Source organism: Mixophyes fleayi, chromosome 3 (genome assembly GCF_038048845.1).
Source record: "Mixophyes fleayi isolate aMixFle1 chromosome 3, aMixFle1.hap1, whole genome shotgun sequence".
NCBI lineage: Eukaryota > Metazoa > Chordata > Amphibia > Anura > Limnodynastidae > Mixophyes > Mixophyes fleayi.
The window spans coordinates 116,262,473-116,285,109 of record NC_134404.1 but is presented as its reverse complement, the minus strand read 5'-3'; the positions used below and the strand labels follow the sequence as shown (position 1 = coordinate 116,285,109).

The window sequence follows — 22,637 nt, the reverse complement described above, 5'->3', positions numbered from 1 at the left end:
ATGATGCAGTTTTTCTAAGCCACGCCCCCTCTGCTCATACCCCTCTGGGACCTCCCAGACTGACACTATAGAAAGTTGGCAAGTATGCGTTTATTATCCAGAAAGACCTCTGAAGATGAAACGGGTAGCGATACCAACGCGTTAAAGACACTCAAATAGATACCTTTTATACATCATGTGTAGGAGTGTATCCAGGTATATAGATGTATTAGAGGGAAGGAGTACATACACCACATCTCATTATAGACTAATTTTCCTTTAACGTTTAACTTGTGTATTCTTGGCTTAATTGATGATCTGAAATACCAAGCACTGTACAGTTATTGTTGGTGTATGTTCTACTCTATGCAAGACTTAATGTGCCTAAGCAATGGAAACACCCAGCTAAGTCACCACCTCACAGTGTAAATCAATAAATGTGAGTCCTCCACAAAGTGATATATTTACATTGGTAAAACAAGAGTGGAAGTTGCTCTATCAATTTATAGGTTCATAGCAGGTGCTTGAAAGGGTGGGGTTATCCAGCAAGGAACAAATACAGAGACAAATCCCCCAGCACACTCATACAACCAGCAAAGAAGCTGATATTTCTATTTGAACATAAAAATGCTGAAATCTCAGTTGCACACATTTGCAAATGTATGGAAAGCCACCTGCCATTGCACGGCACTTCTGCTAACAGGGTGGTCCTAACTCTAAACAATGAAAGTCACTATATTTGGGCCATACATATATGTGTTTTTAAATGACTGATACCATAGCATGCCTCTCAAACATAATAAACAGATTGGTGTTATCCATCTAAATGTTACAAATTATGGGATCTATGGACAAGGGATATATGGAACACTGCACCGCTAGGCTCCATAGCAAAATTTGGGGGAAGGCCCAGAGATGCTAGTCCACCCTTCCCGGATCTCCACTCTGCACCTCTGGACATAGGAGGGGGCTTCATTGTGCATGTGCTGGCCTCCGCGCATACCCCAAAGAGCAGAGTGGGTGTCTGGGAAGGGTGGACCGGCATTCCCATAGCCCCCTCACCTCCCAACGCGGTAGCAACTGCAGCCCCTGTACTGGCAGAAGTTCCATCACTGTACATGGACGTAAAGTATACACATGATACTTTCATATTCATTAACGCAATAGGTTGGTAAGCATGATCTTTGCAAATAATACCATTATTTTTTGTTTATATAGGGATCTATTTAATAATTATGAGTCATTATGCTGCAAATCACAGCTATGCATAAAGAAAACATCACTGTAATTTACCATGCCAGGGCCTCCTCCACAAGCTTTTTCTATTATTTAGCGACAGCCTAACACTGTCAGTGATTGGAGGAAGTGCTATGTGCATGTGCATAGCACTTACAGAGGTGAGAGATCCAACAAAGCCGGAGAGGCAAGTAACGCCATACTTTCTGCAGCTTAATAAAATGGAAAACTTTGCAGTCGCCATATTGATATATGAGGTATACGTGAAGAAAAGTTAAATGAGTAATGGCAGAATTGTATGATTTCTCCTGCATTGAATCCTTCATAAATTATGTGATGGTGATTTTTATGGCTAATCGCACCTTATTAAATGAACCTCATAATGCTATAAGTCTATTCCTGTTATTGCTAATATTATTATTTATATATAGCACTATATTACGCAGCACTGGACAGAGAATGACAGGCAACTTTCACGAGAACAAACCATTTTCCTTCGGCGATCCCTAACACTAATCTAACATAGGTTACCTCTCTAATAGACCAGCCAGTTTGTCCAGCATCAATCATCCCACCCCCACGGAACACCAGTCTTTTAAACCCTAAGCTCCTCCTCAGTTCTAGCGCGATTGACAAGAGTCAAACCCATACCGCCAAATGTTCAGATTTCAGCAGGACAGTCTCAGTTTTTATGGCTCTGTTTATCCTGTGGGTGGGAATGTTGGGTGAAGGGAGGTATCCAATGGGCAGCCTAGACCTTTATAGCACTAGGCAGCCCTCTGGGGGCAATGTGGCCACACCCCATTGTGACATGGCCACACCCCCTGACCCGGAGACAGACATGTTGGGAGGTATACAAACCCATGTCTTCCTCCAACTGAGATTGACTCCACCCACCTCCCCTATATAAAGGTGATTAGTAGCGGTGCTCTACTTGGCCTGTCTGCAAGAGTTCATTACAGCCAATCCCCAGGGCCTGCCAGCTGCTAGAAAAGCCTCTCTGCTAAACACACGTGATAAGTCAGTCGCTCTGCCACAATAGTAATGTTTGACAATCAATAAAAGAATTAAAAATAGAGCTGAGCAGTATGTGTGTACAGCATACATGAACATGCAGTATTTGCTATGCATGCAAAAAAATAGATTGGCTGCAAATTCTTGACATGCCACTTACTATGCCAATGGTACACAGAAAATTAAACTGTTGTTGCAATTTCTGTCTATGTTTTCTGTAGATGTTCTGTAATTGACAGGGACTAAATCATTCTGCACAGAGAACCATAACCGTATGCATATTTGCATCTGTTAACCTGTGAAAATGATAATCCACTTTTTCATTGTCTTTCAAAAAGTTTCAAAATGTCAATTTTCCTTCTTGCAAATGGTAAATTTTAGTGATGTAATTCATGAAAAGGTTCTTTACGTCTCTGCTCCATCTCATATTCACAACAGCAATACCCTAATTATGACACTTAGGTATTCAAACCCATGCTATTCATTTTTCATAATTTTTTGGCTATTCTTTTTTTTTTTTACTTTTTTGCAAAATTTTAGTAAGAATAATAATAGTTGGATTATTACAAACTACAGTTCATAGTTGCCAGTCTGACAAATGATGGACTTGGTTCCCAGCGCAAAGAAGACACTAAGATCACATTGTATTTGATGCATCACATAAAAAAATGCTAAAATAAGGTGGAAATTTACATATCAGCTCCTAGTGGCTAACTCAGGGAATCTAGAAACTGCTTCTGACTTTGGACAATGCTCTCTGTCATGTGATCACAGTATATAGACCAGTTGATGCAGGAGAGTGTTTAGTAAAAGAAAGACCAACACATTAATTTCTAAAAATAGTCTTTTTGCACCATTGAACGTTTTCAATGAGAAATCTCACAATAATACTTTTATTTTAGTTGACAAAAAATCATCAACTTTAATGTTACTGTAGTACATAAGGAACTGACTATAGGTTAATGGTTATTTTAAAATAAAACAAAAAAAAAAATAGTTATTGTGCTTACAAACGGCTTTTCTTTTACTCTGATATGTTGCACATTACTGCATTATTTATTGTTGAATGGCTTTTATGATTTGTTGTTTGAAATTACTGGCATTTGTGTTCACTTAGTACCTGTCTCATCCATGGTACCAAAGTGCTCTGCTTTGGTACAACTGAGGATTATGGTGTGTGTATATATATATATATATATATATATATATATATATATATATATTTTGAGCTGCACAGAATACCATCTGTTCAAACTTGCTACTTGTAGGCTAAAATCTCTGGCTCACAAGTAGAAGTTTAATATATCCTTACTACCGGTAGTTAAAAGCCTGTGGAAATGACAGAAAAATGATGGTATGATCATGTTGGACCCTTTTTTGGTAAAGGTTAAATTCTGCACATCATTTATCCCACAAATGTGGAATCGGTTACCGGCTCAATAAAAAAGAAAAAGGAAAAATAAAGAGCTTAACACAATTTCTATTTCACAAATAGTTCTTTATATACCGCATCTTGTTTGCTCAATTTGTAGGTGTTGACGTGATGTTACCTTTGTATTGTTCGCTCTTCGATTGTTTTCTCTGCGAAGGGCAATTTGCTGAGGATATCGCCATGCATATTTGCATGGAGATAACCTTTGCATTCTCTTCATCAGTCATAGCTTGTTGGCGGGCATTTTCCGGCTCTGCCCTTGTCTTTTTGCTGCTTCCTGCAGTGCAGTTACTCCCACAGCAGACATTTGCCTTTTAGGTGGCATCACAGTTACACTTTGTTGCTTAAATTAATTTGTATATTCCTATTACTTTAACACTAAGTGCAAAATAAACAAATAGATAGAAAAATGAGTCAATTTGGAATAGCAAAGGTTGTTATAAATGGTAATTGCCACACAAAAAAACTAAATAAACTAAACAAAATAAGAAATTAGGAAAATCTAGTCCGTAAGAATAGTCAAGGGGTCGTTCTGAAGAGCTCAGTGATTTCAAGCGTGGTACTGTGATAGGATGCCACCTTTGCAATAACACTGTTCGTGCAATTTCATCCCTGCTGGATATTCCACGGTCAACTGTAAGTGATTATTAAAAAGTGGAGGTGTTTAGGAATAACAGAAACTCAGCCACGAAGCGAAAGACCACGTAAATTCATAGAACGGGGTCAATGACTGCTAAGGCGCATAGTGCGTAAATGTCGCCAACTCTCTACTGATTCCATAAATGAGGAGCTCCGAACTTCCACTGGCATTAATGTACAAAAACTATGCGGCAGGAGCGTAATGGAATGGGTTTCCATGGCCGAGCAGCTGCATGCAGCCTCACATCACCAAGATCAATGCCCCCTGTCGGATGGAGTGGTGTAAAGCACACAGACACTGGACTGTAGAGCAGTGGAAATGTGTTCTGTGGAGTGACCAATTGAGCTTCTCTGTTTAACAGTCAGATTGGCGAGTTTGGGTTTAGCAGATGCCGGGAGAACGTTACCTGCCTGACTGCATTATGCCAACTGTAAAATTTGGTGGAGGAGGGATAATGGTATGGGGCTGTTTTTCAGGGTTTGGGTTAGGCCCCTTATCTCCAGTGAAGGGCAATCTTAATGCTTCAGCATACAAAGTCATTTTGGACAATGCTACGCTTCCAACTTTGTGGCAACAGTTTAGGGAAGGCTCTTTTCTATTCCAACATGACTGTGCCCCAGTGCACAAAGCAATGACTACAAAGACATTGATGAGTTTGGTGTGGAAGAACTTGACTGGCCCGCACAGATCCCTGACCTCAACCCCATCGAACAACTTTGGGATGAACTGGAATGGAGATTGCAAGCCAGGCTCTCTCGTCCAACATCAGTGCCTGACCTCATAGATGCTCTACAAAATGATTGGGCACAAATTCCCACAGAAACTGTTAGGAACCCCTCCAGCCGGCACAACACAACCCGGAATCTACTCTGCCAATCAGGTGTTCACTGGAGCCCCTGATGGTGGGGACAGACTGGGCCGCAGACTGACAGAGGGTCGTGAAGTGTGTACCGGCTGGGGAGAACCCAGGCAAGCGGAGTGGGGTCCACGCAGAGGTCAAGGGCCGGCAGCAGACAACAGTACCAGTAAACAAGCCGAGGTCAGGGGTCACAAGCGGATAGCAGAAACGGTAAACAGGCCAAAGATCAGGGTCACAGGATACACAAGCGAAGTCCAATTCAAAGCCAAGGGTCATACACGGGAAATCAGTAGAGGTTCAGAAGACAGGAACGGGAACAAGCAGGTCAGCAGACTGGAGTGCAGAAGCTATAACCGGCAATGAGGTAGCAGACCTCATTGCCTTAAATATCAGTACCAGCCAATCAAAGCCTGGCAGTGGGATCACATGGACAGAGGTCCTGATACAAATTACCTACTTAATTAGCCCACATGCTTGCCTATTCCTGCGCCTGCACCCGGCTGTCCCCAGCCGCCGGGACGCGGCGATGCTGCAGTTAGGGTAAATCCCGGAAGTGACGTCCCGGTCGTCATAGCGATGGCCGGGACGCCTGCAGACAGAAGGTGAGAGTCGCGCCGGTGCCCGCGGCCGCCGCGACTGCTAACAGTACCCCCCCCTTGAGGAGGGGTCAAGTCACCCCGACATCCAGTTTTTCTTGAAAATTTCCTAAAGAACTCCTACACTCCAACATCTTGTGGAAGCCTTCCAAGAAGAGTGGAAGCTGTTATCGCTGCAAAAGGGGGACCAACTTCATATTAAAGTATATGTATATATTTGAATACAATGTTATTACAGTCCTTGTTGGTGTAATGTGCGTGTGTTTCCACTGGAAGGTAGCAAATTGAAAACAATTTTTGGCATCATAACAAGGAAGATAGAATGGAGGCCATTTACTGTGTTGCCAAAGCTTTTTAACCTTATGTTCTTGTCCTCTTTAATAATAACTTATGGTGTAATGAGAAGTTAAACAACATTAATTTCTATTGTCGCAAACTCCAATAAGGTGTGTGCGGCCATAGAAACATTTGTCCAGTACTTCAACATGACTTTGCACACAGACCCAGATTTGGGGAAAGACCATATAGATGAGTCTTGAAACAGGGAGCAACCTGCCATTCATCAGCTTATCACATGTTGTTACGCATAAAAATAATGAATTTTTCTAATTAATGGTAGAATATATTAACTTTTAATGCATATGGGTGTTAGATCTAAAATTCTGATCCAAGTTTGCCTGTGGTGTCAAGTATATCTGGAAGCACTTCAATCAGCTGGAGAGAATTGACACAGACCAAGTTCTGTATACCAGGAATATTCTCTGATTTATTGATACAAATATACAAGTTTTTATAGCCTACTGAATAAATGAATCCTACGTCATAAGCATACTAAGTCTATGGGAAGCGCTGCTAATTAACTTTCTCACGTAATCTTAAGGTGTTTACTTTCTCCCCCTTCTAAGGACAGATGAGCCTTTATTTTTATCTCAAGGGGAGCTGGAGGTTCATCTCCTGTATGCCATGTCCAACATCAAGGGCACAGCTCCCACACTACGAGCTGAACATGAAGCTACTTATTGTTCTCATATCTTGATACATAACTTCAGGAGTTCTCTATGTCAGCTTAACCTCAAGGCCATGGGCTTACATTTTGTAAAACTGCAAATCAGCAGAGAAATGAATAATCTCTTTTAGCAAATAATATTTCTATGCAAGTTACAATAAATGGCTAAACAAATGCCTTATGAGGCCTTAACAAAAAATCATATTCAACATGGGGAATGGTTTAGATTGAAGCTTGGCAGTATTACAGCTGAAACATCTGAGAAATGCTAAATATGGTCCTGATTGCACATTTGCATCTTGACAATCCTGGGTTGCACACCGGTCGGACCCACAAATATTTGGGCATGTTGGTTTACACATAGGTATATTTGCAGAGTACAAGAGTGGAAAGGAAACATGGTTATTTGCACAGCCCTTATCCATTATAAATCAACCCAAATATGTTGCATTTGCTAGGTTAAGAAGAGTTTTAGAAAAAGTTGATTAATACTGCGGAAGTCTGATGAGTGTTCACTCCTCTCCAGAGCAACAGCTGCATGACACTGGTTGTAAAGTTCAGGGAAAAGATCTTCCCTTCCATCCACCTCCAGTATTTGGCCACGTGATCCACATCAAAGTGCAATACCATTTTCCTCTGTGTTAATCCCCCTGTGATTCTCAGATAAAGCTGCTGAGGATTTGCCTTGATCCAAACTATTTATACAGCAGTGAGCACCTGCTCTCTAGGTCTGCTGGCTTGCTGTAATGTACATTCATTTACAGGTCGTACAAAGAAACAATATAGATTTAAGTCATGTAACATAATTCCAAGAATATATAAACAATGACTAATGGGAGGGCTTTCCCAGATGACAGAGGGTAATTGGTTCAGTGGGCAATCTATTGCTTGCATAACAAGGACTGTAGAATTATTTTGCTCCACTTAGTCCAAAAATCTCTTAGGATCTTAACTTTGCCCTTGTGAAAAATAAAGAACAAATGATGATAGTTTCATTGTTATTTCTTATTTTAAAGGGGAAGGGAACCACAGACATTAATATGTGTCAAAGGCTGTGTATTATTGAGCTGAATAATACTCATGTTCACAATGCTCTCTTCCACTCCTCTGCAGCAGGTAGCCATCTGAGCAGGGAGGGGCTTCTGTAAGCAAGCAGCCATCTGAGCAGGGAGGGGCTTCTGTAAGCAAGCAGCCATCTGAGCAGGGAGGGGCTTCTGTAAGCAAGCAGCCATTTGAGCAGGGAGGGGCTTCTGTAAGCAACCAGCCATCTGAGCAGGGAGGAGCTTCTGTAAGCAAGCAGCCATCTGAGCAGGGAGGGGCTTCTGTAAGCAAGCAGTCATCTGAGCATGGAGGAGCTTCTGTAAGCAAGCAGCCATCTGAGCAGGGAGGGGCTTCTCTAAGCAAGCAGTCATCTGAGAAGGGAGGAGCTTCTGTAAGCAAGCAGCCATCTGAGCAGGGAGGGGCTTCTGTGCGCAAGCAGTCATCTGAGAAGGGAGGAGCTTCTGTAAGCAAGCAGCCATCTGAGCAGGGAGGGGCTTCTGTAAGCAACCAGCCATCTGAGCAGGGAGGAGCTTCTGTAAGCAAGCAGCCATCTGAGCAGGGAGGGGCTTCTGTAAGCAAGCAGTCATCTGAGCATGGAGGAGCTTCTGTAAGCAAGCAGCCATCTGAGCAGGGAGGGGCTTCTGTAAGCAAGCAGTCATCTGAGCATGGAGGAGCTTCTGTAAGCAAGCAGCCATCTGAGCAGGGAGGGGCTTCTGTAAGCAAGCAGTCATCTGAGAAGGGAGGAGCTTCTGTAAGCAAGCAGCCATCTGAGCAGGGAGGGGCTTCTGTAAGCAAGCAGTCATCTGAGAAGGGAGGAGCTTCTGTAAGCAAGCAGCCATCTGAGCAGGGAGGGGCTTCTGTAAGCAAGCAGTCATCTGAGCAGGGAGGAGCTTCTGTAAGCAAGCAGCCATCTGAGCAGGGAGGGGCTTCTGTAAGAAAGCAGGATGTGAATGTCAGCTTTTCAGACTTGCTGTGCATAAATACACTTTGTATTTGGTTGATTCATAGACAGAGGGAAGGCCAGCGATGTCAAAGTAAAAGAAATGCCTGCTAAATGAGATGTTCCCTCTGTAGGAGACCCCATCAGGGCACTGTCATAATCTTATGAGGAGATGCAGCTGTCTGTAACAGAGACTGGGGAGATAATACTTTAATTTTTAATAGCTGTAGTGGAAAACCAGGTTACCACTTACCAATGTATTTTACCTTCATGGTTCATGTCTGAATATTTAAATATTAGGGTTTAGTGGTCTTTTAAGCTTTGAATCTAGATACGGCCATAAATATGTACAACCTAAGCTTCTCGCAGGACTTTGTGCATCTCTCTCTCTAGTATGCTCATTATGAATAATTGAGGTATTTTTATAAAATCCTTGGAGCCCCAAGAGAGTGACAATACAGTCTGCTGCCCTGCTCTATAAGGATGTTAGGTAACCTTTGTCACAGCTACCTCAATTACATATGATGAAAATAGCATTTATTACAGAAAGAAAACAACAGAAAGGAAACCCTGTATCTCTTGGTTACAGTAACAAGCACTTCAGCAGCAGCACCACAGCCATATTCACCCCACTGGTGCTTAGCTGCTTTCATATCAACAGCCCAGATGTCGCTGCATACAAGTGGGCTGCCATTATATATGAACTGCTTTGTTGGACAGGAACAAATATTTATGGTGGTTGGTTACTGTCATTAATGACCCCTATATCACTATGTATGTATGTATGTATGTATGTATGTATGTATGTATGACCTTCATCAAACTGTCTTCACTCACATTTCATTTTATAATTTGTATACATGTAAGCAAGGGCTGCTCTGTGTGTAATACATTCTTCAGGCACAGCACACTGAGGCACATAGACAGTTCTAGCTCCTATTTATATAGTGCAGCATTAATCTTTTATATAACACACTTATAGCTTTTAATTTGTATCAACAATACACATTCCCCAATAATATTAGAAATGGTCAGCTTATAAATTTATAGTAAAGTTATTGTGAGTTATCTGCCAACACAGAGCTGGACTCTGGCATGGGTGCATACGGGGGGAGCCCGTTGCCCAGCTAGGACAAGGGCACTGAATAAAATGGAATGATGAGAGAAGCAAGCTCCTGTTTTTAGGTAAGCATCATTTATTTATATAGCACCAGTAAATTTGTTGGCGCTTTACAATTGGGACCATGCTCCTTAGTTGATTTGCCACTTATCAGCAGCATGGACATGCTTAAAACTGGGGAGGGGCAGGGGCAGCATGGTGGCTAAGTGGTTAGCACTTCTGCCTCACAGCGCTGGGGTCATGAGTTCAATTCCCAACCATGGCCTTATCTGTGTGGAGTTTGTATGGTCCCCCCCCCCCCCCCGTGTTTGCGTGGGTTTCCTCCGGGTGCTCTGGTTTCCTACCACACTCCAAAAACATACTGGTAGGTTAATTGGCTGCTATCAAAATTGACACTAGTATTTCTCTCTCTCTGTCTGTCTGTATGTTAGGGAATTTAGACTGTAAGCTCCAATGAGGCAGAGACTGATGTGAATGAGTTCTCTGTACAGCGCTGCGGAATCAGTGGCGCTATATAAATAAATGGTGATGATATGCTAGCATTTTGCTGTGGGCTCCCAGATTTCTAGACATGTTCCTACATTGTATAGTTTTTTGGCCTTATAAATTATAGATCATCTTGTCTGAATGGAGAATGGGAAGAGGGAAGCATGTTGGTGGTGAGAGGGGAAATAATGGGAGAAGAGACAGAAGGACATGGAGGATAGGGGTGGTAGATTAATCTGCATATGTCTGAAATGTGCCTCTAAATTAGAGATGGTCACTGACCCCCGTGTTTTGGTTTTGGATTCGGTTTTGGATCTGGATTACCGTCGTGTTTTGGTTTTGGTTTTGGTTTTGCAAAACCGCCATTGCGTGTTTTGGTTTTGGTTTTGGTTTTGTTTTGCTATTTTTTGGGAAAATCCATGTTTTTGGGCCTAAATTAACCCAATTTAGTGCTCCAACTGTTTTAGAGACAAGTAATCTAATTGTTGAGGTAATAAATCATCCAAAAAAACAGTTTAATTCTTCGTTGGTAGGCCTATTCTACACACAAAACAGATTGTCTTCCTCTCCATCTATGCATATTGGCAATGCAGCCATCGTCTTTGAATGTATATTACACCCTACACTTATAGTTAAATATGTAAAGAAATGGAAAAAGCCAGTTTGGTTTCTGTCTCTCAAGGCCCCCCTCCACTTGTATAAAATACCAAAATATTCAGCCATTATAGACTGTACAATATTAATTGACATGGAGAAAGCCAGTTTGGTTTCTGTCTCTCTAGGCCCCCCTCCACTTGTATAAAATACTAAAAAATTCAGCCATTATAGACTGTACAATATTAATTGACATGGAGAAAGACAGTTTGGGGTCACTCTGTCTCTCTAGGCCCCCCTCCACTTGTATAAAATACCAAAAAATTCAGCCATTATAGACTGTACAATATTAATTGACATGGAGAAAGCCAGTTTGGTTTCTGTCTCTCTAGGCCCCCCTCCACTTGTATAAAATACTAAAAAATTCAGCCATTATAGACTGTACAATATTAATTGACATGGAGAAAGACAGTTTGGGGTCACTCTGTCTCTCTAGGCCCCCCTCCACTTGTATAAAATACCAAAAAATTCAGCCATTATAGACTGTACAATATTAATTGACATGGAGAAAGCCAGTTTGGTTTCTGTCTCTCTAGGCCCCCCTCCACTTGTATAAAATACTAAAAAATTCAGCCATTATAGACTGTACAATATTATGAAAAATGGACAAAGCCAGTTTAGGGTCACTCTGTCTATGACACCCTACCCTTAAGGATAAATTGCCCTAACAGCAGCCTTTCAAGATGGTATGTGATATGGAAATGCCACAAGTCCCTTTCCTCTTTGGGGGTAGATTGCACCCTACACTTACATAGAAAGTTTTAAAAAGATGTTATCGGCATCATCTTCAGCTTCATCCTCACCCTCATCAGTGTGTACGTCATCATCACAGACTATCAATTCATCGCCGCTTGAATCCGCCATTAGAGAACAGTCAGTGCTTGGATGTCTTGGATGGTGAAGGCCTTCCTCGTGGAAGATGTAGTTCATTTTTATAAACATCATTTTCTCCACATTTTTGGGAAGTAACCTTCTACGGCGATCACTGACTAAGTTCCCTGCTGTGCTGAACACTCGTTCAGAGTACACACTGGAGGGTGGGCAGCTTAGGTATTGCAAAGCAAGTTTGTACATGGGTTTCCAAATGGCCTGCTTTTCTTCCCAGTAAGGAAAGGGACTGTCTGACATTTCCATATCAACTACCTCTTGAAAGTAATCCTCCACCATCCTTTGCATGTTTATACTCATATTGGATGGAGTTATGGGCAAAGTGACACATTTTTTTGAAAAATCCTTCAAACCAGCCCAGATGTTAAATTGTTCTCGTCTGCCCCCTGTGTCTTCCCTGCTTCTTTTTTGGAAATTTAATTTTTTACGAGCAACAGCTTGAGAAAGTGAAGGAGGACACGTCGTCAAGCCGAGGCCCAGTTCAGCGGCCAACTTGCTGAGCAATAGCTCCTTGCAAAAGTTCACATCTCGCTCATTTACAAGTAAAGACTCAATGTAGGTTTTAAACCTTGGATCAAGCACAGTGGCCAAAACGTACTGATCCGAGTTCAAGATCTTAATAACTCGAGGATCATTGTGAAGCGAATTAAGTACTTGATCGACAAGGCCAACATACTTTGCTGAATTGCTTGCTTTCAGCTCCTCCTTCATTTTCTCAAGCTGCTTTTCCAATAGTCTAATTAAAGGAATGACTTGGCTCAAACTAGCAGAGTCTGCACTGACCTCACATGTCACAACTTCAAATGGTTTCAGCACCTTGCACAGCACTGAAAGGATTCCCCACTGTGCAAGAGTGAAATACATCCCCCCTCCTTTCCCAATGTCATGACTTGTGCAATATGCTTGGATGGCTTTGCGCTGTTCCTCCATCCTCTGAAGCATGTACAGGGTGGAATTCCACCGAGTTACCACCTCTTGCTTAAGTTGGTGGCAGGGCAAGTTAAACTGCTCTTGGAGCTGCTGTAATCTCCTACATGCTGTGGCTGAATGCCTGAAATGGCCTGAAATTTTACGGGCCACCGAAAGCATCTCCTGCACCTCACGGTTATTTCGTAGGAAGCTCTGCACCACCAAGTTGATGGTGTGAGCAAAACAGGGAATATGTTGGAAATCACCCAGCTGTAATGCTCGCACTATATTGTTGGCGTTATCTGAAATGACATACCCTGGGGAGAGTCCGAGTGGTATAAGCCATGCATCAATCACATCTCTCAGTTTGCGTAACAAATTGTCAGCCGTATGCCTGTTAGTGAAGCCGGTGATACAAAGAGTGGCCTGCCTGTGACAAATGTTACGTAGTGGTGTACATGCTGCTGCTGTTCCTGCTGGTGAAGGTGAATGACCAACCCAGTGGGCTGTCACAGTCATATAGTCTTTGGTTTGGCCACTTCCACTTGTCCACATATCTGTGGTTAAGTGAACAGTGGGCAGAATGGCATTTTTCAGCGCAATCTCTACATTTTTACACACTTTTTGGTATAGTTGTGGAATAGCTTTACGGGAGAAATGGTGTCGCGATGGAATTCTGTAACGCGGACACAAAACCTCAATTAACTGTGAAAAACCAGCTGCGTTTATTGTGGAGATTGGACGCAGATCTAACACTAACATTGCAGCCATGGCGTCTGTGATTCGCTTGGCGACTGGGTGACTGCTGTCATATTTGCTTCCCCTCGCAAATGATTGTTTCACAGTTAATTGCTGAAATGTAGGACTGCTCATTTTATTCACCTGCCTCTGGGATGACGATTCACCCCCAGCAGCAGCAACAGCAGCAGCAGGACTAACGCTTTCTTCAGAGGAATCAATAATAGTGCCGGAGTCATCCAGCCTTAAGTGGGATGCCGGGCTAACTCCGAGCGCTACTGAGGATATTGATGAGGATGGTGTGGTGGGTGTATTTTGTAGCCGTCGGTATGTCGGTGAGCGGAGGGTCTTAGCTGATGAGGGAGTGCTTGTATTCTTTTGGGAAGAACTTTCAGCTTTTCCCAACACTTTGCCATGAACTCTCGTTAAATGGCGTAACATAGACGAGGTTCCAAGATGGTTAAGGTCCCTCCCTCGACTGACTGTGGCTTCACATACACTACAAATGGCTATACAATTGTTGTCTGGATTTGGGTAGAAATAATTCCACACATAAGAAGTGGATTTTTTTGTTTTATGCCCAGGCATGACAATGGCCTTTTTCTTGTCACGTGCCAGAACTGCTGCCACTGGTGCAGGACTTACACAAACAACCTCATCCTCATCAACATCCTCATTAGCGCCCTCGTCGCCTACACAAATCTCCCCCTCATCCTCTTCTAATTCCAAAGTGGCATCCTCAATTTAGGTATCACCGGCTACACTCGGGCTATTAAGGCACACATCAGCAGAATGCTCACGATTAGACATCCCACTGTTGGATGGACTCTCCACAGGGATTGTTGTCATTTGTGAATCAGAGCAAATATTCTCCTGTAATGCCTCACTGGTATCTTGCAGCTCAGCTTTGACGCGTAACAGTAGTTGTGCACCAATTGTAGCCTGGGTAACTTTTTGGGATCTGCCACTAATAGCCAAAGGTGAAGGCCTCATTCTCTCTTTGCCACTGCGTGTGTAGAATGGCATGCTTGCAATTTTTTTTTTATCGTCACTTAACTTTTGCTCAGTTACACTTCTTTTTCGCTTCAATACAGTAAATTTTTTTTTGGTTTTTGTTTTTTGCACTAATTTGAAAACACTCTGTTGTTTGACATCGCCTTGGCCAGATGACGTACTGGGAACACTAACATCAGGACTGGTGACAGAACCTGGTTGCTCATTTAGATCATATGTGGACTGCTTTGAATCCATTCTGAGCGCAAACCACTGGGGAGTGCTAAAAATTATTGAGTAGATACTGCTGACAGATATGACTTTTGACAGCCAGAAATATTAATGAACAATTAGGGAGGACACCCCAAAAACACTGAGGAGTGCTAAAAATTATTGAGTAGATACTGCTGACAGATATGACTTTTGACAGCCAGAAATATTAATGCACAATTAGGGAGGACACCCCAAAAACACTGAGGAGTGCTAAAAATTATTGAGTAGATACTGCTGACAGATATGACTTTTGACAGCCAGAAATATTAATGCACAATTAGGGAGGACACCCCAAAAACACTGAGGAGTGCTAAAAATTATTGAGTAGATACTGCTGACAGATATGACTTTTGACAGCCAGAAATATTAATGCACAATTAGGGAGGACACCCCAAAAACACTGAGGTGTGCTACAAATTATTTAGTAGATACTGCTGACAGATATGACTTTTGACAGCCAGAAATATTAATGCACAATTATGGGGGACACCCCAAAAGCGCTGGGGAGTGCCAAATATGAAGAAAAAATAATAAACCTCTATCCTCCTCTCTGCACTAGCGATTTTGGTTAGAGCAATTGCAAGAACAATATGGTATTCTCTGTCCCTGCTCTAATTAGCCTATGACTACACCCTGCTCTCTCCCTCTGTCAAATGGCGATGGATTGCTGTGGAGGCGTGTATTTATAAAGTTGAAGTATCGCGAGAACCGAGTCCCGAGATCCGACGACGTCACAATGACGTTCGGCCTCGATTTGGATTCGGAATGGGCGGGAGAGTACCGAGCTGCTCAGCTCGGTACTCGGATACCCAAAGTTCGGGTGGGTTCGGTTCTCGGAGAACCGGACCCGCCCATCTCTACTCTAAATACAGACATGCAAAATACCAGAGACAAGTCTTGGGGCTAGATTTACTAAGCTGCAGGTTTGAAAAAGTGGGGATGTTGCCTATAGCAACCAATCAGATTCCAGCTGTCATTTTGTAGAAAGTACTAAATAAATGAAAGCTAGAATCTGATTGGTTGCTATAGGCAACATCCCCACTTTTTCAAACCTGCAGCTTAGTAAATCTAGCCCTTAATGTTCACAGTCTGGAGCTGACACTGAAAGGATGAGCCCTTTAACCTCTTCTCTAAGATGTAAAGTATGCATTCAATATACTCTGCATCCATGTGTGCTACCTTCTTATAGCCAGAAAGATGTCAAAATAATAAAACATTTGTTTTTCTATTCAGTATGTCAAATTTATTTAATATTGTTTATGGCCTCTAAAGACTTTCATAGCAAAACATGTGCTATCATATGTTCCTTGAGAAAATCACTAACGGCATCTAAGGAGAACATGACAGCTGTTAAGCCTTCAAGGTATTAACCAGCAACATCAGAGAGTTGTCTGTAAGGAATACATCCTCCTGTAGTCTTAAGAGAGATAAGTGTCTGTCTTTGGAATAAGACTGTGTGTACAGGGCAGGCTATGTAGCACAGCCCCTTCCTTCGCTGTTGATGGCATATTGGTGTTCAAGATGTGGTCAACAAATGCCGAAGAATGTAAAGCTATTCACACTGGTGCGAATAACAGAAGGGGAGATGGCATCATATCATTATTTCCTTGGAAGGTGCCTTAACCTAGAATATGCAGCGAGGAAATGTATGTACACATTCTTACTCGTTTGTGTGTGTGTTTAAATTCTGCTAGATGATTCAGGTCTAGGCCATTTTTAAAACATCTTACAGTCCTCATACATCTATACTTATACACACAAAAATGACCATAATGTCTTTGTGTCTATAGCTTTATTGAAGGTTAGTATTTTAAATATGGTAGTAGTGTATTAGGACCATACCTAACTCACATTTGTACATATTTGGCACCGCAGTGTTTATCAGACTGCCCCCCGCATGCTACACACATACATGTGACACCTAGCAGAAAGGTGTCACTCCTAGTTCTATATTTTCAGCTACAGATTATATTGTTTAGAAACATATGTTTATGTTTTAAACAAATAGTCTCCTCTTAGATATAGGAATACAACAACAGGATATGTTGTTCTTTTAATGTTTACTGTTTTTTTTATACAGGTATAAAACTTCCATTGATTTTGCAGAGATGTCTTTTATTTTTACACTCATATGAAACAAACTATGATTTTGCACTGTACTGTTAGATAACCAAAATGATCGTACAAATGTCTCCGATTTCATTTCTGAGGATATGTGAGAAATAGTCTTTGTTATGGCTACATTAGTATAATTGTAATAGGTATGTTTGTCTGCGCTCCCTTTGGGTGGTATGCAGAATGAGTTGCCAACTGGAGTTGTGGACAGGGGATCCCGGTTCCTCTAGAGGGAACCAATAAATAATAGAGTAAACTCCAAGGCGCTAGGGAAAAGGGGGATGTAGGGTGAGTATTATGTGTTCAGTACCTAGTGTGTATGTGTACAACAAGCTTATGCAACGTTGCCAATTTTAGTAATGTGATAATGATTTCTGTTTTCAGAATCACTGTAGTCCTTACAAACAAATGTTCTGGCCAGAACAATACAATACATTTCAGTAATATTATGTTGATCAATAGCATGCAGAAAGTAAATAAATAAAGCAAGGTTTGCAATAAGTGTGATGAAAGTGGTTAAATCAAATGTATGATAAACAACGTACAAGTATCTGACAATGTGACCATTAGTAAAAATGTCAACTAGGACCAATAGAAAAGATAAATAATCAATAAAGTCCAGAAGAAATATATATGTGAAAAAATTCAGAAAAAAAGGGGGAGAAGGAGATTATTTATCCGATGAATCAATTCCTTGAATAGATGGTGAAGAGGGTAACATGCACGCTGTATAGATGAATTGTTGGATGGGAATGTTTGTGATTATCCTGTAGATTAGATCCTGTGCAAATGACTGCACAGTTTGAGCCCGTTTGGGCTGGTGTTTGGACCTAGATCCTGTCGGAGTACATAGTGATGGTGTAAACAGTACCAACTTAAGTTTTATGTTTCAATGTTCTGTGTATTCAAGGTTCCTCTATTCGTTTCTCTTTCTTGCCAGATTGTTTTCTTTCCTCCCCTGTAGGAGAGGGCTTGTAATGGAGCCTCTCGGTATTGGTTAAAGGGTCTGCACATACTCCATAGAGCTGCAGTATATGCCAGCAGCTGTCAGCCTGCTTCGTCCCGACAAGCTGGCAGGCAGTGATTCTTTCGTATGGATATAGCGAACAGGTCCTCTTATATAAAGGAGTCTTTACAATAAAATGGTGGTAAAATAGATGAATATATCAACGCGTTTCACCCGCGATTCGAGCGGGTTTCCTCAGGGGTGATGTCACGTGAGTTTAATTGTAATGTGTGGCCATTTTGAAGGTTAGAAGGCTGCACCATGCACCCCCGAAGTATATCATGTTGTCCCTCAATGGCCCAGATAGTGCTGCTGCTGGTCATCGTGATTGCACATCATTGCACCAGCCTCCTGACAGGTGTATTTGTGTCTGTGTCCAGGCCTACTAGAGTCACAATTACATGAACACATCCTTACTTTACTCGACCTACCCCATCCTGCTCTTTCCCTCCCCTGTTCTGCCTCTCACGGTGGAAATGCGACAAAATCTACATTAGGAAGTATGCTTACTATTTTTTTTTTGTACATATGAGCAGTACGAAAAGCTTATCTTGCACAAAAAAAAATAGATGCACTTAGAACTCAACACAAGCCATGTAATCTGCATGGTGAACAGAGTTGGCCATAGGAATAACATATCAACAGTCATGGGTAAAATATGTGGTCTGCTCCTAAGTGCTGGAGTATGTGCCATGAAGTAAAATTATTTTTTTGTATGTTTCATTCTGGTCTGTCAAGAGGGAAAGTATTTTTCTCACAACTTATATATAGATCAAAAATTGGGTCACAATTGTGGATTAAATGTGACCCTCACATGGTAACAAACTTGCATCCAAAACACACTTGCAAGTGTGAAAAGTCAATGAAAATAAACCGACTCATACCAACACTGTTTTACACTAGTAGTAATAGTAAATCACATTTTTACTGGTATGTGTGTGGTGTTGGTCTGTGTCAAAGAGACTATTTGACCTATCTATATACTGTTATGAACGTTTTGTCGCTATCAAGTAACGATTGTCGAATCTCGATTTGTGTTTTCAACGCACAAATATTTATTCTCAGAAAGTAGCAGAATAATTCAAGCGAAATAATAGTAAGTACAGCCGTTACTTATCGCAGGCGCTCTGGATCCAGTGAACAGTCATTCAGTCCTGAAGTCTGTGGACAAGATGTCTGATCACTGGATGAAAAGCTCCTGCTTATATGCAAACAGAAATACAGTGAAACATTGCAGATGGTGTGGCTTGCTCCTATTGGTCCAGGTTTAAGGAAGGTCCAGGGGGTTGTAGATCATAGGCTGGTTCAATCTAAGGAATCCAAAGGCGGGGGTCATCTCTCCAGGGTATGTGCTCTGTTCTTCCCGCCAAAACTCCAATTACAACCAGGCCATTAGCATTTTACAGTCAGCATCATATTAAAGGTTTATTCCCTAACATCAATAACTAGAGTATGCAATGTGCGATCTCTTCGCCGAATGCACCGGACAGCTGCTGATGTAAAGGGGATTAATATGATATCAGACATGACACGTTTCCTTAAACCTGAACCATATGTATCACTAATATGCATATAACTTATAATATTACACATAAACACTACTATATTTCAACATAAATAACTATGTGTTGCAACTATGATTAATGTGTACTATTTACTATTTATACATGTATACAAAAGTGTAAAAACTGTTATTGCCACGTGTTGCGGCTGGATACGCCTTTCCACGCCGTAGCGTGCTCTACGCATAATTTCAAACAAAGACAATCAAGTTTGCTCGATATTAATTGAAATTACTTTATCCAATTTGCTGACTTCGACAATACATTTGCCTGTTGTTTGCTGATCTGAGCAAATACTATAAATGCCAGTTTCTCATATAACCTCTAAGGAGAGAATAGTTGGGGGGGGATGCTTATGTATTTTCTGGCACATAGAATGTGTCTGGAGCCATGTATTTAGATGCAGGACTCGGTATTCAACTGTCAGTGCACAGCATGGCTGAGGCAAGTTTACTAAGTTGCAGTCAGGTGATTGCTGATATCACAGAGATGGGGAGTTGATCTTCTAAACAGTATATAAACCTGCCTTGCCTGTCATTCCCTGTCAGAGTATCAGCTTTGCTTTTTTGAGCTCCTGAGCGTGTTATCGTGTTTACTGCTTGATTCCTGATTATTGACCCAGCTTGTTCCTGACTTCTCATATCCATGTGATACCCCCCTGACTCCAGCACTCTGAGGGGTGTTGCAGAAGGTGTCATGTATAGATTTCTTCTTTCCTCAACACAGTGCAGTGCCTCAACCCAAGTCTTCTTTGCAGCTTTTGGGAATGTGAACAGCATGCTCTTCCACCAGGGGACACTCGGGAGACATGTAGGGCGACATGTAGGGCACACACAAACAGACTCTATGATTTATATAAAAAACACTACTGTATATTCATTATAGGGCAAATTGGGTAATTATTATTATTATTATTATTAATATTTATTTATAAGGCGCTACAAGGCATCCGCAGCGCCGTACAGAGACAAACAAAATCACAATACAATGGGAGACAGCACAGTACAGTAAACACAGCAACTCAGTACGCTCAATGCACAGCTAGAGAGGGCGGGGAAAGGGGAGGGAGGATCCGAAAACGATGGGGCCCAAGAAGGGGGGCGCGGAAGACAGGGAGACCCCCAGGGGGGAGGAGGGAGCGAAAGTGGACGTGGGGTGGAGGACCTTTGAGGAGGAGGGCTAAGTAGCTGGAGAGCAGAGACAGGGTAATGACGGGTGTCATAAACACGCTCCCAGCTGCCGTGACTTTGGGGTGTTCGCTGTATGAGGTTACACACGATTTCAGCCCGCAATCTCTCGCTACCTATCACACAGGTTATAGACCTACCCCCAAACACAGCGCTCTCACACCCCCAGACACTTCAGGTTTTGCCACCACCTATTGAGTACAGGCAATAGGACCCTAATATACTGTCCCACACTGGCACACAGGCTTCTAGCTATTCACAGACTAGCAAGACCCACACCAGCACACACAGGGTTAATTCTTCACACCTCCAAACTGTTACACAAATGTAAAGGCAAGCACACCCAGCTTGTTAATAAAATGTATCAACAAATCACACACTGGCTTTTCAAGGGTTAACTTTGTCGAGCAATCTCTTCTAATAGGCTAATGGATTCGTTAGAGTATCAAGGACACAACTTATTAAATATAGATTTAAAATACAAAAATACAGGGCATACAGATAAAAAAAAAAAATGAATAACAATTAATTGACAAAACAAGCAAACAGTTTAAAATAAAAAGGGTTACATTCAGAATAGCACTTACATGAGTTGCATAATCTGTACCATGGGGAATTGGCTAGGAAGATGGACAGCTTATCAATGTGGCTTGATTTCCCCAAAAAGTCTGACAGTTTGTTCCTTCAGAACACAGGTTTTTAAGCAACATGAAATGGGATGGTCTTCACAGGGGCATCGTTTAATGCTAATCGGGGGTTGTGGCCTGGGACATTTTTTCAATCACCATTTACATGTTGCCTGATTTACTAACCAATTCTAATATGTGATATATTTTTTATGTAGAGTATTACATCTATCCAATTTTATCATTAATAAATCCCCTATGACTTTGTCCATCTTTTGATATCAAACACACCTAAATACAGTGCATTCACAGAGCTTACACTCCTTTCCTTTATGTCTCTGTGGGGCAGAATTCTTAATTCAACATATGAGCTGCCCTTCATCATGCTATTGAGGAATATGTGGTTACTCACTACTTTTATTGATTTTAAGGGGCGTATTTTACTGAATTCTTTTGGTCTATATTACGTATAGCCTATGTCAGCACATGGCCTCTTTGAGCCATACCACATGCTGAGCGGTACCTAAAAGTCTATTCAAGTGTCACAAATAGTCTAGATCTCACCCCGGGAGTTCTTTGAACCTGCCCCCTACAGGTGACACTTCTATCTTCTCACACTGGAATGTGCAAAGCCATCCAATAAATTTATATCAGACTCTCTGACTTCAAATCTTACACTTTAACTCAACTTATCAATGGATTCCTTTGACATCACATATTTACACTGGAGTTCTGATTTTATCCCTTATAAATATCTGCAAGCTCTCTAGGTTCACGATAAGGGGTGATAAAGATAACGGGTGGTAGTGAATATTAAATAGAGGCTTCACAGTATATAAATTGTAAACAGTGCAATTAGGAGATGGCATCTGAAAAGTAAAGTAGAATAACAGCAATTGCAATAGAACAATGACAATAAAATAGATAACTCTGGTACACTGGATAATCAATAGAATATGAGAAATGGAGCTGCTATAAAGTTGTGGGTCCAATCAAAATGCTCTTTAGGAGCCAAGCCCTGAACACAATCACATGATCCCACTGCAACTACCTGGCCGGTTGGTTGGAGTCGTCCATATCAACTGAATAGACAGCAGAAGGCGAGGTATTTGGCTTTGGAGCTTGTCATAACTCCAATAAGTTGTCAAAGAACCTCACAAACTTGTGAAATACTGTATAAGATCAAGATATTGTTTAAATGCACAGCTACAAATTGTAAGATTTTAGTTCACTACACTGCTTGTGTGTTGCACAAGGAGAAAGATATCACCAGGTAGTCATAGTGGCTATCTAGTGCTGTAGTTGGCCTTCCATTTATCCCTGCATGTGATCAAAAT

At 41.6% G+C, this 22,637-nt stretch overlaps 1 protein-coding gene across 2 annotated transcripts in view; it reads left to right on the top strand.

The window, feature by feature from the left end:
• MCF2L2 (MCF.2 cell line derived transforming sequence-like 2) overlaps nt 1–22,637 on the top strand; it is a 287,120-nt gene that overhangs the window by 8,952 nt on the left and 255,531 nt on the right. Inside the window, exon 1 of one of the 2 annotated variants that reach the window (XM_075202199.1) lies at nt 16,287–16,450. The exons of the other annotated variant lie outside the window; for it this stretch is intronic. Within the exon in view, the coding sequence (XP_075058300.1) occupies nt 16,306–16,450 (145 nt within the window). The 5' untranslated portion in view covers nt 16,287–16,305. Of the gene's footprint in view, nt 1–16,286; nt 16,451–22,637 lie in introns of those variants that run through there. 2 annotated transcript variants of the gene reach the window in all.